At 34.4% G+C, this 18,359-nt stretch overlaps 1 protein-coding gene across 3 annotated transcripts in view; it reads left to right on the plus strand.

Annotated features, from left to right (window-relative positions):
• Positions 1-18,359, plus strand: part of LOC126373375 (neuroglobin-like) — a 141,213-nt gene extending 122,854 nt beyond the window's left edge. For all 3 annotated transcript variants that reach the window (XM_050019532.1, XM_050019531.1, XM_050019530.1), the window contains exons 3-4: positions 9,980-10,211; positions 13,673-18,359. In XM_050019532.1, coding sequence (XP_049875489.1) covers positions 9,980-10,211; positions 13,673-13,828 — 388 coding nt within the window. In that variant the 3' untranslated portion in view covers positions 13,829-18,359. The remainder of the gene's footprint in view (positions 1-9,979; positions 10,212-13,672) is intronic.

Here is an 18,359-nt window from a genome sequence, read left to right on the forward strand (position 1 = left end):
GTCCGACAAAGTCAAGTACCTCTAACAGAACTACACTTTGTTTAGAAAGTCCTCATAACATGTGCATAAAAGAATACAATAAGATACCTGATAAATTGAAAAACGTACCCACTAAAGTTATGACTTTTAAATTGCGCGAATGGATAATTACTAAGTTTTTATAGTATTAGAGAATTTTTGAATTTTCGACATTTGCATATTTTGCATGCTGTAACACTGCTTTATACCATATTGTGACTCTGTACCTACCTATCCTAAGCGAATAAATGATTTCTGATTTCTGAAACTCCAAGCATCCAAAAGTGAGGACTGACCCAAAATTTCACTTAACAGGCGAGTGAGTTTTCTCGCCTATTTCGTGTATGCAAATATCCTGACAAACGGGATCCTTGTACGGGAATTTCCATGAAAAACTCTTGGTCCATTCTGGGGCTTCAGAAACGCGAATTTTTCGCTTTTCTAATGAACAAATTACTCAGCTTTTGCGATATGACTTTTGAAGTAATGTTGGAAAACATTTATTTATTTCATCATTGTAAAGGCCCATAACTGACTCGCCAGCGACGACATTTTCTTCTTAACATAACATAAGTTCACGGCTATATCCCAATTAGGGTAGTCAGACCTACATCCATCGCTAGATGAAGTAAGTACCCACAGCTCGCCGAGTAGACCTACATTTTCATTTTGACATAACTTACTTGTAACGTAGGATTTTTGCATATGACATTAACTACTTGGCCAGACAAATGGGGAACGCTGGGTATCAGCGGCGGCAGGTAACTTAGCTATGCCAAGCTAAGCCATTTTCATTTCTACTGCACATACTTAGATGTTGGCGTGATTCTGGTGGCACCATCATGGTTTCTTAATGAAACAGGACCCTGAAAGCGCCCTCAAGTCCAACAAAGAAACACAAAAAAAAATTAAAATAACTAAAACCTGACTACGGAAAATCGCGTTCTAAAAAGTTTGAAACAAGAAAATATCTCATCTGATATTCTTCCGAATAGTAAATTATAGGTTTACTTACCATGACATACGAAGATGGCTATCATTGGCTATCACCTAAACTTCATTGGAAGAATTTCAGAGAAATATTTTATACTTTATAGTCTTGTGGTTATCCACCAGAAAATCAAAACGCTACCTCATTGTTAAAATCTGATAAGTGATTCGGATGTTAGGCGAGAACAGACGTGCATAATATACACATTCATTCATTATAATACATACCTAGGGGTAAAATATATGACCCTGCTTTTTGCTTCGCCACAGTCGAATAACAAGAAAACATCTAGGTGGAACTTATTCCTTTATCTATCAAGTTTATGATGGAGTCTTTCGCTTAGTCGCGAGGATACATACCCGACAATATGAAATTGTTTCCTCCACGGACCAAGAAGCTTTCATTACGGTATATAACAAATAGTAGCGCTCAACTAAACCGCAGTATTTCTATGGACACTGCAATATTACCATCTCTGGTGGCGAGATGAAACATAAACTATTGCGCTCTTGAGACTGTAGTAATGAAAACTATCTAATTAAAACTAAATAATCTTATTGCCAGTGCAACGCCAAAACCCATGTGCTGTATGTAAACATAATATAAACTCATGACTAATTCCCAATTGGGGTAGTCAGATGTACATCCATCGCAAGATAAACTAAGTACCCACAACTTATCGAGGTTTCTTTTACACCAACATGAGAGGTGAGCCGTATCGCCGTCTACAATGGAAATAAAAAAATAACATTCACGCCTATCCTACCAGGGAAAGCATAGACTATGACATTCCATTTGCTTCGATCTTGACACACTTCTCTCTCTTCCTTCACATTCATCAATCGGTTCAGAGCACATCGTTTTGAACCTTTTCTAAGGACATATCTCCAATTTTAGAATAGAATAGAATAGAAAAAGTTTATTATAAAAGGACGCCACACACAAAAAAAAGACAACAACATCATATCAAATTTCCACTAAAACAATTACAAAAAAGCAAGACGGATGTTTGTCGAAATGACCATAAGGTGGTGGTGGACGTCCTGAGATAAAAGGGCCTCACTCAGCACAAGTCGATATTATGTGGACCCTGTTGGGTGACGCACGAACATCGTATTCCATAAACATGTGTTAATGGTGTATTGTATATATTCAAATTCAATTCAAAAATATACATTATAATATATACCATAATATAATATATATTTTAATAGAATTAGAGTGTACATAGACAAATATTATCGCAAAGGTGTATACGTAAATACTTAAGGTTAGAATAAAAAAGAAAGTTATTAATATAGGTAAAACTAGTAAACAAATGTAATAATATTTTTTTTCAATGTACGTCCTACTAGGTCTTCCTCTGCCAGTCCTACTAATAACCTGACATAATGAACCACTTTATTACAGACTAGAAAAGATAAGTTTATTTTAAGAATGTGTAAAAAATCTTCAATGAATCAAATTTAGGTTGACTTAATTATCTTCCAATTTACATTTCCTTAGGCTGCAGTAAATCTTGTTAAGCGGAAGTAAGAGAAGTATGTCAGGATCGAAGCAAATAGAATTCTAGAGTCTCTGCCTACCTCCGTTGTCATCATCCCCCTAACATTATCCCGTTTTACACAGTGTCCACTTACCTAACCTGAAAACGTGACAGGTCCAGTTTTTTACAAGTCGGACTTATTATTACGTTTTCTTGTTTAAATTCATAAATAAGTGAAATAGAAAAAGAAAATGTTTTCCGTTAGTTTTAGATCTGTCTTTATTTGGTAATCAGAATTTCATAATTCATCTTGACCTTAAGGTGGTATTAATAAACTAATCTCAGCTTTATTAATAATTCTCATATAAAAACAGGGACTTGAGCATGATCTTCAGGGCAGTCTCAGCTGAGATTCGTTTATAAGTACCACCTTTAGTACACGACCCAATTGTGTTTCGACTGACGATTCAATAGGGATTCCGAATGTCCAGTCTATCTCTCTGTTCATTACGCTTCATCTTAAAAAGTTACAAACCAAATTGTCCAAAGCCCAAAGCGTCGCCTATCACGGACTAACTTTACACTTAGCATTGAATATGGGTCGAGTCATTCAATTTGCCGTATCGACCGTCCAGCGCCGACCCAATTCCACGTTACCTCGCCATTCTGTGGTATAATGAGGAGATGATGAAAATAAATGAATCAGCCTCTCTGCTATCAGTTAGTGGAATGGTCCATTTGATTCTGAGTAATTGAAACGTTTTGGTTGTGATTGAATTGAATCACTTTTTATTTTAATTTAGCTGAATGGATAACTTTTTTGTACTTTATTGAACGAGTTTTCAAGTGACAAATATCTGCATGAGATTGGTATCTCGACTGATCACAGACAAGGTTTTGGTCAAAAGGGAACAAAAAAGCTAGACAATAATATTGGAAACCGAATATTTAGGGGTCGTCTTTGGCTACATTTATAGCATGACTTTGATGGTATTTACTAGGTAGAATACTGATTGTACGGATTGCTCGTTGCGCCTCCTGTGAGTATCTCTCCAAACAGTAATGTAGTAACTCAATATTGCCTTACATAGTCACGGGTCCCGCGGATTTTAATGGAACTAACTGACAAGTCATAATAATTCAACACAGATATTGCGACTCTAGGGCCGCGGCTGCGGGAGTTCGCTCTTGGCGCGAACGCATGACCAGACAGGGTTTACTAAATATAACATAATAATGTATAATAATTTATGTGCGTGATGGGCCCATTTGGTCGAAAGGTGGCAAAAAAGAGCATTTTTAATTGAGCTAGTTATGTAATTGTAGTTATGTACTTTAGTTTTTTTTTTTAGTTTTAGTAGTTTTGTTTTAATTATTTGGAATGTTAAGTTTAAGAATATTTAATTGATAAGTTTTTGTAAATATTTATATTACTTACTAATGAAATAAAAGTTTTTAATAATTTATCTTACTTACATTCTTTAATAACTACTTCTGTTAATTACTTAGGTACAGACGCGTTCATAAAATAATATAAGTACTTAAGTATGTATATTGTGTTCTACTTCTAAAATTAATGTACTCTTTCCTAAAGCTTAAGAGACATTTGCCACATGGAATTAGTCTCTGAAGCGGTCTTTGGAGGACATATTCCTCCCAATAGACCTATTAGCTCCACAATAGTGCTATAAATCTCCCAGCAGGGGTTGTATGCGTGACTTAACATGTACGTCTAGATATTAGTCTAGGCTTTCAGGCCTTGACATCGGTAATAACTTTGTTATAAAAATATAATCAGGTTTTCTACTAACCTCGACGTTTTATGGATATAAAGCTATTATAAATATGAGGCTGTTTTAGGAAAGGCCCAAGTAATGATAAAGTCTTTTATTCCGAAGTTGTAATTAGATTTTAAAAACTCTCGGCATGTCATGGCAGCAAGCTACTACTGCAAAAGATCGCAAGGATTGGAAATCTGTTTTTTTTTTCGACCCCTACATCCCAACAGGGGATAAAAGTTTAAAAGAAGAAGAATTAGATTTTAAATAAGTAAGTGACGGGATCAAATTTGATTCGTTTTAAAGTACGGTATTTCATAATACGTATTACTTCATTATAATCTTAGAGTCTTCAGGGCTGGAGTGAATTGGTATTCACTAAAGTATGTATGTCCTAAGTGTGAGATACGATGGTAGCTGATGTATATGGTGTGGACTGTATCTCTATATGAATGAATAACAAATAGGTACTTAGCTTATGTGAGATTTATTTAATGTATTTTCACCAAACAAGAACAAGACGTAAGCAAGAAACAAAAACCAAGATAGAAAACGTTGTCAAAAAAAAAGAAATATAAAAAAAAATGTAAAAAGATTATAAAATCTGTATAGAGTTCGCAACACTAAGTATATCCCATTTTTAGCCACATTGACACTTAATAACAGGTGAGCTTGTGGTCAAACGAGAACGCAAGTATTTTAAGAAAATAAAACGCTTCAAACTCAATAAAACTACTAAAAATAGAGATTCTCGGGGTTATATTCGGATACTGAGTTGGTGAACCTGACGACCTACCAGAAGAGTTGAGTCACATACTTCCGAAACGCATTCCTCGGGAGTGTGAGTTTCCTCACGACGTTTTCCTACACCGCTGAGCACGTGATAATCATCAAACATGAGTTTTTTGAAATTCGATTGTCAGTTGTTCGATTATTCGACTGAAATATTTTTCGAATTATATTTATTTTTAATTTCAAAAATCATTGGTTAGACCCGTGTTGGGTTTCGAATCTGTTCAAGAATCAAATTAGTATTATATTCGGGTTATCTTCACTGGCAATATGGCGTGTGTCGCTGATCATTTCGGTCGACAAAACCTGAAGCTTTCATCCATAAATAATACCTAATACAAGGGGCAATTATTTTTCCCTAACTTATCTTGCTTCCGAGCAAGTAGCTCTTGACATAAATAATAAAGATGGATCATTATATTCCGGAAGCGGGGTAGCCAGTCGATAAAGGGCCTTGGGGGCGATAAAAAATGGAGTGCCGGCTAACTAATAAATGACTGCTCGTACTGAAGCTGAGTCAAATCCGGGCTTAGGTCGCACCCTGGACACTTCATACAAAAAACATCATTTTAAACAGACACTACACATTGACACCTGTATGGTTGATGACTAAATAAGGAATAATGCTACGTATAGAACGGCAACCCTCCGCTCCCCACCAGCGGCTGTGCTAGGTTTACCTCACCCCCCTTCCCCCTCGGTCTTACTTTAATCTTCAATTGTATGGGCTTCAGACGTCACACACACAGATGCGCGTGTACTATAACGTCAATGTGTAGTGTCTGTGTAAACGAGGTGTTTTGTATGAAATGTCCGGGGTGTGGCTCAGGACTGTATCCCAATTGGGGTAGTCAGAGGGACATCCATCGCAAATATTAGAATAAATAAAAAAAAATAAGATACTCTTTACGAAACGTCAAAACGATTGTTTTTTTTTTTTGTGTTTGTATGGAAATATTGTCCTGTGACGTTATCAATAAAAGCATCAAACGTCGTACACATTTGTTACAGATTTTTTTTAAATAGAATTCTAAGATAAGTCAAGAAGTAACACGAGACTGATTTTTGATCATCTTAGACTGGCTTTTATTTCTAGATTAGCATTTTATAATTTATCATTCGCCCAATCAAATACCCTATTTAGTAATTCAGCTGCCTAATATCAGTTCCCAGACAGCTAATCCCATGCTTCTAAATAAATATCTTCTAAATAAATAATCCTTTGCATGAAAATAATATATGACCATAAAGCTAGCAAAAGGCCCCAATTTTAAATACCGCCTAGATCCGTCCCTGGAAAGCTTCGCCATTGTCCGGAAGCCTATTATAAACGAGTGAACCCCGATATAAAATAAACCATTCGAAAGTAAAACGAAAACACGAACCAGTGGCAGTCGAACAAAATCAATACAACTTACAGTTATCCGCTGAACTGGGCACGACCCGATTACTCTAACCATAGAGACGGCCAATCATTCACGACTAAAATCTGCTACTCGTTGAATCTTAATCATTGCTATCATTATTTTATTTTTGTTTCATTATTACGCACTAATACAAAGGAACAACCATACTCTCACGTCCACTAGGTATCACACACACGCTCACTCACACATACATTCATACACACACACATTCATACACTCACACATTCATACACACACACATTCATACACACACACATACATACACACATACACGTTGAAAATTATTTTACTTTCTTTAATTTTACTCTTTTACTGTATTATTTACTAGCTGCTCTGCAAAATTCATAATTGTAAAAACTGTTTAATATCTGGAGGTGGAGACCTGGTGTCCTATATGGTCGTAAGGCCCAAAGTCCTTTTAAAATCCAAATCCCATTGTTTAACTATTGTGTCTGGAAATCCGGGCCTTACGAGGATATGACAGGTTTTACCTAGTTTAGGCACCAGCCTCTTCTCAAAATTTGTATGTACAAACCAAATGTCTTTTGTTATGGATATTTTTTTTGTGGAGGCAATAAACTTTTTACTTACTTACTACAAACACTTCAGGGTTCCGAGACCGCCCCGCCGGCGTCGTCGACGATTCTTCGTTCGCTTATCGTTCGATAGTGACATAGGGTCGAATGATTGTGTACTAGATGCTACTAAAACTATGGAACAAAATTTTGCCACCCCTGATTTCAGGGTTTTAAAAGGAACCCCCATACAAAACATGACACCCGGTCAATGACCTTCCGCTTTTATGTATATAGATAACCTAATATATTATAATATATTTATACCGTTTCATATTATTAATATAGTGCGCTGAACATCCGAGTTATCATCTTTCAGTTCCAATCTTATCCATGAATCTAAATATGCGAAGCAAAAGTAACGGAAATTGGAGTTTGAATTTCATAAATTGATATTTCATATGCAATTGCTTCATTTCCTCATTTTATATTCGAATAACTCCTGACACATGTGATACATCCAAGTCCTCAAAATTAAGATATTATTTATTTATCTATTTGGTTCTCCAACAATGAGTACAACACACGTTATAAAAAGAATATACAAAATATATGCTTACATACAATTGACAACATTTCATTTTTACTAAGGTGCCTTAAATCGAAAACCATTTCGAGATATTTCTATGATTTACACAAAACACATTTTTTCAGATTTTTTAATTCAGTAATAATAGAAATATATTGAAAAATCCACGAGGTCAGAAGAGGAAGGCATAATAAGTTCAGACCTTTACATAACAATTATAAAAAAAGTAAATGTCATACATAACATGACACTTTGTTTGCGACTTGTTTTAAATACGCATGCAAAGGTACATTACATTATACTGCCTTCATTCTATCAATGGCAGAATCCAATTTTCAAAAAATATTTTTTGTAACTTCTAGTGGAAAAATCTTGAAAAGAAAAAATACGTGTCTTCTATTTAAACAAGTACTTTCGAAATAGCACAAAAAAACCACGGCTTAAAAATTTGAAATGTTGTCAATTGCCTCATGAAACATGTACTTAATAATAAGTGCGACATTATGTAAAATTTTTTTATTGCCTCATTACTTATATAGATATTAAATATAAAAGAAATAGAAAATTATGGATCTACCTACTCCACTCCAATCTCATCAGTCACCCCGTGATCATGGCACTTGCAACAGTGTCGAAATATTGGGAGTCTCATATCCCTATTTCAAACGCGGTAAGAACTCGTTATTATGTGTTTTAATTATTAAATCAAATATTCTCGCTACTATCTCGGGACTCTTAATCACAAACGTGAAATCTTTTTTAAGAATAAAGTAAAATAAAATTAAATAATTCGTAAAAACTACCAATGACACTCTGTGTAAAATATTAAAACGCCATTTTTTTATCAAGTCAAAATCATAAAAGAAAATATTTTAATTTCTTGGCATGACCGGCGTCGACGGGCATTTACCTAATTGGAACATTTTCTGAAAATTGAACTAGCCTGCCAAAACCTGTCAAGAGGCATCGGATAAGGGTGATGAGGAAGCATCGCACGGACCTTTGGAAACAAGGTTAATGCATTAGGGTTGATTATTTCCAGCAGTGAAGTGAACTACCCCTTTTTACGAACATGGCTCTTACAAGGGTCAATGTCGTGACATGGGTCATTGATATTGTAACATGAAACTGTCAACAATAGTAGGCGGCTGTTAGTTTAGTAATATTTAGGTAACGTCAGGAACAGGAAAAGTGCCATTTGCACACCGCAACCAATTATGTAGGTACATTATGTTCGCTTCATCAACTCCACCAACCAGGGTCAATGAGATTGGTAATCCTACAAACAACACGATAAAAGAAGAAGTATGTTCACTTAAGCCTTCTTCTTCGTTATTGCTAACATAATAATATCTTTTGTCTGATCTAGTACAACAGCATAAAGAGTAATAAATCTTCATCCAATAGTTTATTCTCGGCATATTATTCTCGTTTTTTGTCTAGTCTAAAAAGGATTATTTATGTTTATTTTTTATTTTTTTAAAGAACGTCTAGGGCCCTGTGCCGAGGTTTTTCTTGCAGCTTCTTTTCCCCGGCTATACAGGTTGTGAGAAGCTGCAGTAGTTTTAGGCGGATGAGACGTTCGTTATGTAAAAATTGACGATTCAAAGTGTATCTATGTTACCTACTGAATAAAGATATTTTTGAATTTGAATTATTAAAAAAAAATCGGATCCTTCCATTTCTTCCACTCCTCCTTCTCAACACGTTCGTACCACCACTCCAGAAAAAAAACCAGCTCGTCATGCAGTGGGACACACATTGCTGCTGCTAACAATAATGTCATAAACGGTTCCCTATTTTGTTGCACAAAATTTTATGTCATAAATTTACATGGCATATATTTACTATTCCTAATAATCGTTACGCATAAAAGGCATTAGGCATAACTATTTACACATAATATAATAAAGCATAAACACTTTAAGCATAAATTCATACTAAATTAAATAAACATGTTGGCGGCCTAGGGGTGGCCCAAGGGTAACCCCGCCGCACCCTAACCTACTATTACACTATGGTATCCAAGTTAAATGTGATAAACCTACAAGAATAGGTCAAACATCATTAGGCTTAACAAGTATTATGCTAAGTAAAACAGTATGGCAAGTAACTATTATGCCAAAAGACGATTATGACTCAAAAAAATATGCCTAACCGGTTATGCCTAATTAAAATAGGACAAAAAAGGGTCCCGTCACAAACATGTAGATTAAATTTGTTGGCTTCAGCTCCCCACACGACTTCCAGAAAAGTCCAGGACTCATAATCCCAAGATATGAGAACGATATACAAATAATAATCATATTTCGGATATTACTAGTACCCAAATATAAGTGCTGCAAAATCAAAAAATATTCATTCTAGTTCTCTTCTTCCCCAGATTGTTCGAAGAGAACCAGGACCTCCTAAACATGTTCGAGAAGTTCCGCCAGTGTCGAACGAAGGAGGAGCAGATCAACTCTATGGAGCTGGCTGAGCATGCCAACAACGTCATGAACACTCTTGACGAAGGCATCAAGGGTCTCGACGATTTGGACAACTTCTTCGAGTACATCCACCAGGTCGGCGCCAGCCATAGGAGAATACCTGGGTTCAAAGTCGAATATTTTTGGGTGAGTGCCCTTTTTAACATTATTGGGTATTTCTTCAAACATCAAAAGTCAATATCATTACCGTGAACGTGAACGCAAAACTATCAGCAATAATTATGTATGTCACCAACTTACGTGAGTTCTAACTGGATATTTGCAAAAACGCAGGTTAGCATGGAAGATGGAATACGAGTACTGTCCTCATATATGGGCTGGCGCTTCCCAGCACCAGCCCATATATCTCTGGATTGTATCCAACTAAGGTCCGAGCGACTCGAATCGGCAGTCAGCGTATATCAGATCGGCTCGACTCCTTAGCGCTGCGGATCGATACGACCTTCAAACCTTAAAAAAAGAGCGTACTCGCATCTGAAAGTCTCCCTCGGCGTTGCGGGTGACTCTTGGCGACGGTAATTGTTTACGATTGTGATGTTAAAAACAACAATAAAAGATTCTAGAGTATTTTTGTGTTCACAGTGATGTTATTGATATATTGCATATATTGCTAATCGAAGCGTATAAAAGATTGAAACTGCAAAAGCTAATGAAGTAAACCAACACATCCTAACCTGATAGGGCCAAGACTCTGACATATGTAAACAGATAGTAGTTAATGGTGTCCTGATGATGTCCTCATAAACCTATACGTTATGCTAGTGCACTGATTGTACTTGTAAGTATATTTTAAAATATTCTTGAGAAATGAATACTAATGGAGAAGTGATCATTTACCATACTTTTGCGGTTAGCTCAATGCTCAGGATAACTAGCACCATACAACATTTGAATTTGAATTCCGCTGGATGCGGGCAGCGCAGGACCGATCGTCGTGGAGATCCTTGGGGGAGGCCTATGCCCAGCAGTGGGCGTCATACGGCTGATGATGATGATACAACATTTTGCGCTTTCCATTTCAGTCCATAAACTCTAAACTGACTATGATCAACGAAATAAAGCCAGGAACATTCTAACGTTTTATGAACGTTGACCATAATTGGAATGTAAACTTCGTACCTACAATCAACGACTAAGTAGGACGAACGCCTGTAGACAATGTAACTGAACCAAAATTGGTTGACAACAATGGAATAAATATGGAAACAAATAAATATGAGAATACGAACGTCATACACGGGTTTGGAGAGGCGAACGAAACGGAAACGAACCGACGGGTGCGGAATAACGAATTTGTCGCCTGACATGTGCAGGGACATGAGAAGCAGTGATATGCCGTACTCGGGAATGCTTCCACTTTGGAAACGTTTCCGACAATAAAAAGGCGGAAAACTTATGTTAAAAGTGCTTTAAGACTACAAGAAAAACAAAGCAGCCAATTTCCTTAATATTAAAGCTTTTTTATAACAGCAGCAAACTAGCCGATTCTGAAAGTGATTCAGATAAATTTCGATGAGTTTCAAAGTAACAAAATGTAATGTATCTGTCTGTCTGTATCTGTCTGTCTGTGTCTGTGGTGTCCGGAAGTAATAAATGTTTCTTTCTTTCTTTAAATGTTTTTCTAACTGGTACCTACCTGCACAGAAAACAAAAAAAAAGAAAAGGTCACTTTGTGATCTCATTTGGTTAAGACATTACAGGCTGATCTCCTGATTGTCCAAAAGTAAGATGATTTGTACTGCGATAGGCATGTTAAGCCGTTGGTCTCGGTTACTACTTACTACTTGATGTATGTAGTTGTTACATGAGTCATGTCAGGGGCCTTTGGCGGCTCAATAATAACCCTGACACCATGGTTGATGAGGTTGGTAGTCCACGTCATAACCCACATGATAGAAGAAGGCCTGCACGAACACATTATAATCTTGGAGGTTTCAAGGCTAGTGTTAATAAATATTTTCTTACACACGTACCGTACTACCCATCTTAGGTTAGCCGCATCATAACTTAGCAACATAACAGTAAAGTTGTGGTCAAACTCAAACCAATAGGAAAACAATAGTATTAACATTTTATTACATGGCTCCAGTAAACCTATTTACTACAATTCTACAAAATCGTACGCGCAGCTTTGTATAGAATTATATTAACGATCATAAAACAAATAAGGTCCACATTTGTTTTGTTTATTTTAGAAAAAAAAATATTTCGCCACGCCGAATTTCGAAAGAAAAAAAAACAAAAGTTGATCTTCTCTGTTATGTTATAGATATTATACATAACTTAACTAGCCTACATTCGTCCACCACGCATACCACGCCACCCGGGGGGACGACGTGGTTATGTGGGACTCCCCGAGTATCGCCACCCGGTATACCCACTATAACCCAACGGTGTTCCTCTTTGCCGCCGTGTGGCGGGGATACGGGAACGCAATTGCACACAACCGCGTCCCCGCCGGTGGGCACAGGCCTCCCCTCAATCGACCGGAGGGGGTATGGAACATATTCCACCACGCTGCTGCTCCACTGCGGGTTGGTGGAGGTGTTTTACGACTAATAGTGCCGACTATTTTAGTCTAGTAGTATTTTAGTTATTATAATTTTATACAAATCTGAAAGTGCTGACAGACCGTTCAGATTTCAGCTTTAGGTATCCTCTTCAGCCAATATTGCAGACGCTTTCAAATTATTTCAAATATAAACATTAAACTTCTCTATAGTAATTTATGTCTTAGCGTCAAAATGGCCAAACCAGTTGCTTAATAATGAAATTGCATATTGTTAATATTCTACCTATCCACTACTGTTTGATACCTAAACTAAAAAAATCTAGTACCTTTCCCATTTAAAAGATAAACACGTTTAACACTGGTCCCTTTGTTTGTTTGTCTTGTTTCTTTGGTTTTTCTTTTTTTTTGTCTTTGATGTCAAGATGGCGGAACCAGTGAAAACGGCGAACCGAAGCTTGATAATTGCTATATACATATTTACTACCTATCCAATACCTTCTAAAACTGCTATGAGATTGTAATTACGTTAGGGAATATCAGCAATATTAACATGAACCATTTTGACCGCCATTTAACTCTATTATTTATATTTGTCAAGTATACTAATTTCCCGAAAATTTATACCTGTGTATATTATATCTCGTAAGTTGTAACAAAATCACTGATGCCCAGCTATCTTAATGTTTTTTTTTTTCGTTTTTTATTTGATCTTTTTTTGTATTTGTATATTTATTACTACTTCACGACCCTTGTAACCTTGCACATTAATATCTCATATTTGACATAAAATCCTGTATTCATGTCACATTTTTTTTGGCCACATCTTGTAAATAAATGTAACATACATTTTGTGAAGGATATCCATTGATGTATAAAAGTGTTACTATATTTAATATCTTAGCTAAGAAACGTCTGTCATTTTTCTTTTTCTTAAGAAGATCTTCAAATGTAAATCTTTTTATCGTTGTATTAATGATTTTAACATGAAGATTTAGAAGAAAAAATACGCTAGTTAATAAATCAATACATTCTTCCAGACGACCTACTAACAAGATTCTCTTTTGTCTTGTTGCAGAAAATCGAAGCACCGTTCCTAGCAGCGGTAGAATCCACGCTAGGGGACCGCTACACGCCCAATGTGGAGAATATTTACAAAATCACCATAAAGTTCATCTTAGAGACACTCGTCGATGGCTACGAAAAGGGTGGAAACAAACCCAACTCCACGTGAGCTAAAAAATGAACTAGATTAAAAAAATAACGGCCAAAATGGCTTTATACCAAACAGGCATATTAAAAAGTTAAATTAATGGGATTGCTATATTGTTAAAATGGGGAGACGGACTTTTATATTTGAAATTGCTAATGGCGCCAAAGTTACTTAGGTAAATAGCCATTAAAAGAAAAAGTGGAAGCATTTGACGTTTTGGCTGTCACAATGCACAGCGCTATTTATCGAGCTCCCCATAAAACGGCCTTTTTCAAACAAGAACTTGTAAAAATGGAGTGAATTATAATGTGTCAATTTAACGATGAAAGAAGAACATCTTTATGTAAATGTGTATAATGTTAATAATTTAAAGCATTTGTTAATGTATTATAGTTGTAATTGTTTTCTCTAAGCGTCTGTGTTCGAGCTGCGTCGTATTATGACCAAAAATATAATATTTAAGGTCACCATTGGTTCACTAAGCAGGGAACATAATGTTAGAGTCTCTTCATTAGTACGCTTTTAATAGTAAAACTATTATTTTTAAGAAATAGTAAAATATTTGTAGATATAGTCCCCATGCAGTGATGTGAGTGTGTAATATTATGTTCTAATATATATGTCACAAAGCTTATTATACGTATATTACTACTGTATTATTTTTAAATTATTTTATTCGTCGTTATTATTAAATTGTACTACTATCGAACCTATATTACGTGGCTGGTCCATTATAGGATGTTCAATTTAAAATTTAATGTATTTTGTAATTAAATTCAACATTTATTATCATTAATAATTATTATTATAAATTGCGTCTTCCGATGTGCGAATGTCATTTTATTTTTAATTGATTTAATAAACTGGTCATGTTTTAATTCGTACCTAAAGTCACTTTTTATATATTAAAATGTATTTAATATTATTCAGTATTATGTATATTTAATTAAAGAATGGCACAAGATGTCGCACAAACACCTTCGATGGTGTTGTTATGCATTATTCCAAATGCAGTGCATTTTAAAGTGACTTTGAAGTTAAAACAAAAGTAAAATTAAGCACAAAAAATAAAACCTAATAACACCTATATTATTAAGTTAATAGTGCATTTGTGTGCGCAAAAGGTACAGTGTATTTTTTAATTTCACTCTTTCGTTCACCAATTTCTTACGTTTTCTTTAACTTCAAGGCCACTAAAATGCATGTTTTATAAAATGCGTATTTAGAACTAAATATGTATTTAGCACAAACATGTTTAAAAAAGTAAAAATAAAAAGGTGTCTATAGTATTTTCTATTTCTACTTTAGAATATCCGAACAATTTGTGGATGATATATTTTTGACATTTTTAAAAATGTTTAAAATGGAAGTCATTTTTATCTACACTGATAAACTTATTCAATTACTTTTTCCACCAACTTATCTTCTTAATTTTAAATACCTACACTGTTGACAATTTAAATCCAAACTCCAATATTTCAATAATATTTATTAAAATAATTTACAGAGGGATAGATCTAATTATAAATTAAAATATTTACCTACGCCTAAAATACTGGTTGCTGACATTAACAATCTAAATGATTTATTAAATAATAATCTAAATGATGAATAATTTTTACTCTTTTATTACTTATATTCAATTCGTATATTCTTCTTCTTCTTTTAATCCTTTTATTTTGGGCCCTACATGGGCTCGAATAACAGATTTCCACTCCTCGCCATCTTTTGCGGCGTCTGTATTTCATATATTATTGATAAATGAAAAATAAATTTTACCTAGTTCAAATGCAGCCAAAGGCCGTACGAAAACACTCAAAAACGTAACTTAACATCTATGTCCCAATTGGGGCAATCAAAGATATATCCATCGCAAGTTAAACTATACCTGTATATACCTGTGTGTATATAAGAACTGACTGCACGCTTCGCCAAGCTATCTCCTAGACCAACGTCATAAGTGGAAACTCCAAAAAACTAATCAACTCTTCAAGGCTAGATTGAATAGGCTTTCTGTGAAAGCATGTCGCTTCCTAAGCCATATCGTCATTTACCAGGTGAGATATAGTAGACATTAAAAACAACACATTTATCAAGTGGAAACTTAATTGGACCACTGTGTCGGACGTTCGTTTAGTCAAGCCTTAAATGAAATCGTTAACGGAAAATAAATTGCTTTCCAATTTTCACTTAGACCAGGAAGTAATACAAAAACAAGCCAATCTACGCTTTATTTTTGATAGAATATAAATTTTCATGCATTTTTTTGTGTCAACAAGTTAGGGACAAGTGATATTTGAAAAAAAAAATACTTACTACGAACTCACCTATCTTTAAAAAAAATTCAAAAATTCGTACCTTTTCTTGTAGAAAAGATAATAGAACAAAAAGCAGTCGACAATGGTCAACCCTGCGTTATAAAGAGATGAAAGGAAGATGAATGGGGTCACGAAAATCAAAGACATATTACAGCTTGGAGCAAGCCCTTGAAATACAAAGGGAAGGGTACTTACACGAGCAAAGGGACCTTCAAAAAGTTACATTTACATACCCTCGTATATTAAGATATATAAGACCCCCCCATCAAAATGAACTCACGCGTAACTATTTTTATTTCAGAATAAATGTCGCATTTTTCTTTTTTTTAATACTTAGGTGGACAAATGGGGAGCGTTGAAGGCTCACACCCAGTATACAATTTTAAACAAGAGACCTGAGGGTGCCCAGTTGGGCGAAAATGTCGCACGTGTGCTTTACTTATATTCAAAATAAAACAGCTAAAAAAATGAAATTTATCGTCTCAAGGCTCTATATATAGCAGATAATTGTCATAAATATTACTAAAGGCCACGTCGCCAAACAATTTATATTGAAATGGTTACGTCGCCAAAGCGTCGCCAAGTGAGTTACCTGTCATACGTTTCAATATATTTTTTTTTTATTTATTTATTTATTTGATAAACTTTGAGTAGGTATACAGTTTTGACGCATAGCATCGCTAAACCAGGAATGGTTTGTCTCGATGCTAGGTAAACGATATGAAGTGTTAGGCAACCTGGCTATGGCGTCTCAGTGAGTAATTGCCATCATAGTGAAAATACATTAAATATATGTTGAAACGGGGTATATTATAATTTAAGTTTTATTGGTTCGCTAAACAGGCAAGCATCTTTCTTAGAACATAAAAGTCCCTATTCATGTCAATAATTCAAAAGCCAATGAAATTCAGAAATCTTGGTGAGATGTATGTACATATGTCTACCAAAACTAAGATATAGTCGTGAGTTTATGTTAAATGTGTTGTTATATTAAAACTCATGACTAAATTAAAACATATAAAAGGCACAAGAAATAGCGATTGTTGTCTTAACTGTAATAAGCAAACGTAATATTTTCCAGTTGTGTTCAGTTTCTTTCTCTTTGCGTTTTATACTTTCATGTTCGTATAATGAGACATCCTTTGTTTGTAGTATTATAAAAATGTTTTCTTTTAACGTAAGTTATGAAAAAAATCTGGGACTAAGTAACAAGTATTTATTTTCTATTATAATCTTTATGTATTAATAAATTTCCTTCCAGTGTCTTCATAATTTTTGGAAAAAATATTAGTACCAATTTTTCTGACTAAAAGTTGTAAAATAATAATAGTAAAAACAAATCATGAAATAATTATATTTTACAAGGTAAATTACAATTATGTCTAACCCTTTGAAAATTCTTAAGATATATAATATAATTATGGTCCGTGTTGCTCTATGCTATACATATATCGACAAATTAATAAGTTATATACGTATTATTTTAATTCATTTGAGAATACAGTCTGCGTGTACAAAAGGAATTAAAACGAAACAACTTATCTACAGAACCACTGAAGAAATAGTACCTATTTATAAAACCTTTGGAAGATCTTGTATTTTTGTTACAAATGTACATTTGGCACTATCACCAAACATATTTTTCATGACTCTACGTAAATATCGTAATTTTACAAGTCAAATTATGGCAACATTAGTGTTGTTGTCATTTTGATTGGATGATTAAGACTGGTGTTGCCAATTCAGACGAATAAAATAAGAATTGGTAGTTTTATGCAATGAGTTTACGTAATGTCATACTTATTTCGTTGTGTCATCTGAAAATAACGTATGTATGAAGTACAATCAACGGCAAATATTTGGGAACAATCGAATGTTTCATAAAGTTAAATCGAAACTTTTTTTGCGTTTGAGCAACATGATTTAAAATAAATTAATCAGAATAAAATAAAAATATTATTTAATTATAAACTACTTATTCTGAAATTATAATATTAATATTTAAATAAACATATTTTTAATGTTCGAAGAATTTATATTTATTGTAAAATGAAAGTTATTTTTTTACGATTGTTTCCAAGTATTTGACTCGGATTGTAGAAGTAAATATTGTCTACGTGTAACGTATATTTACCACAATAGTTGTAAGTGATGAATGTGTAACATGTGTTGTCTCTGATCGATGTATCAAAGTGTTAATTTCATTTTAAAAATAAATATTATTTAAAAATATG

Source organism: Pectinophora gossypiella, chromosome 15, assembly GCF_024362695.1.
Source record: "Pectinophora gossypiella chromosome 15, ilPecGoss1.1, whole genome shotgun sequence".
NCBI lineage: Eukaryota > Metazoa > Arthropoda > Insecta > Lepidoptera > Gelechiidae > Pectinophora > Pectinophora gossypiella.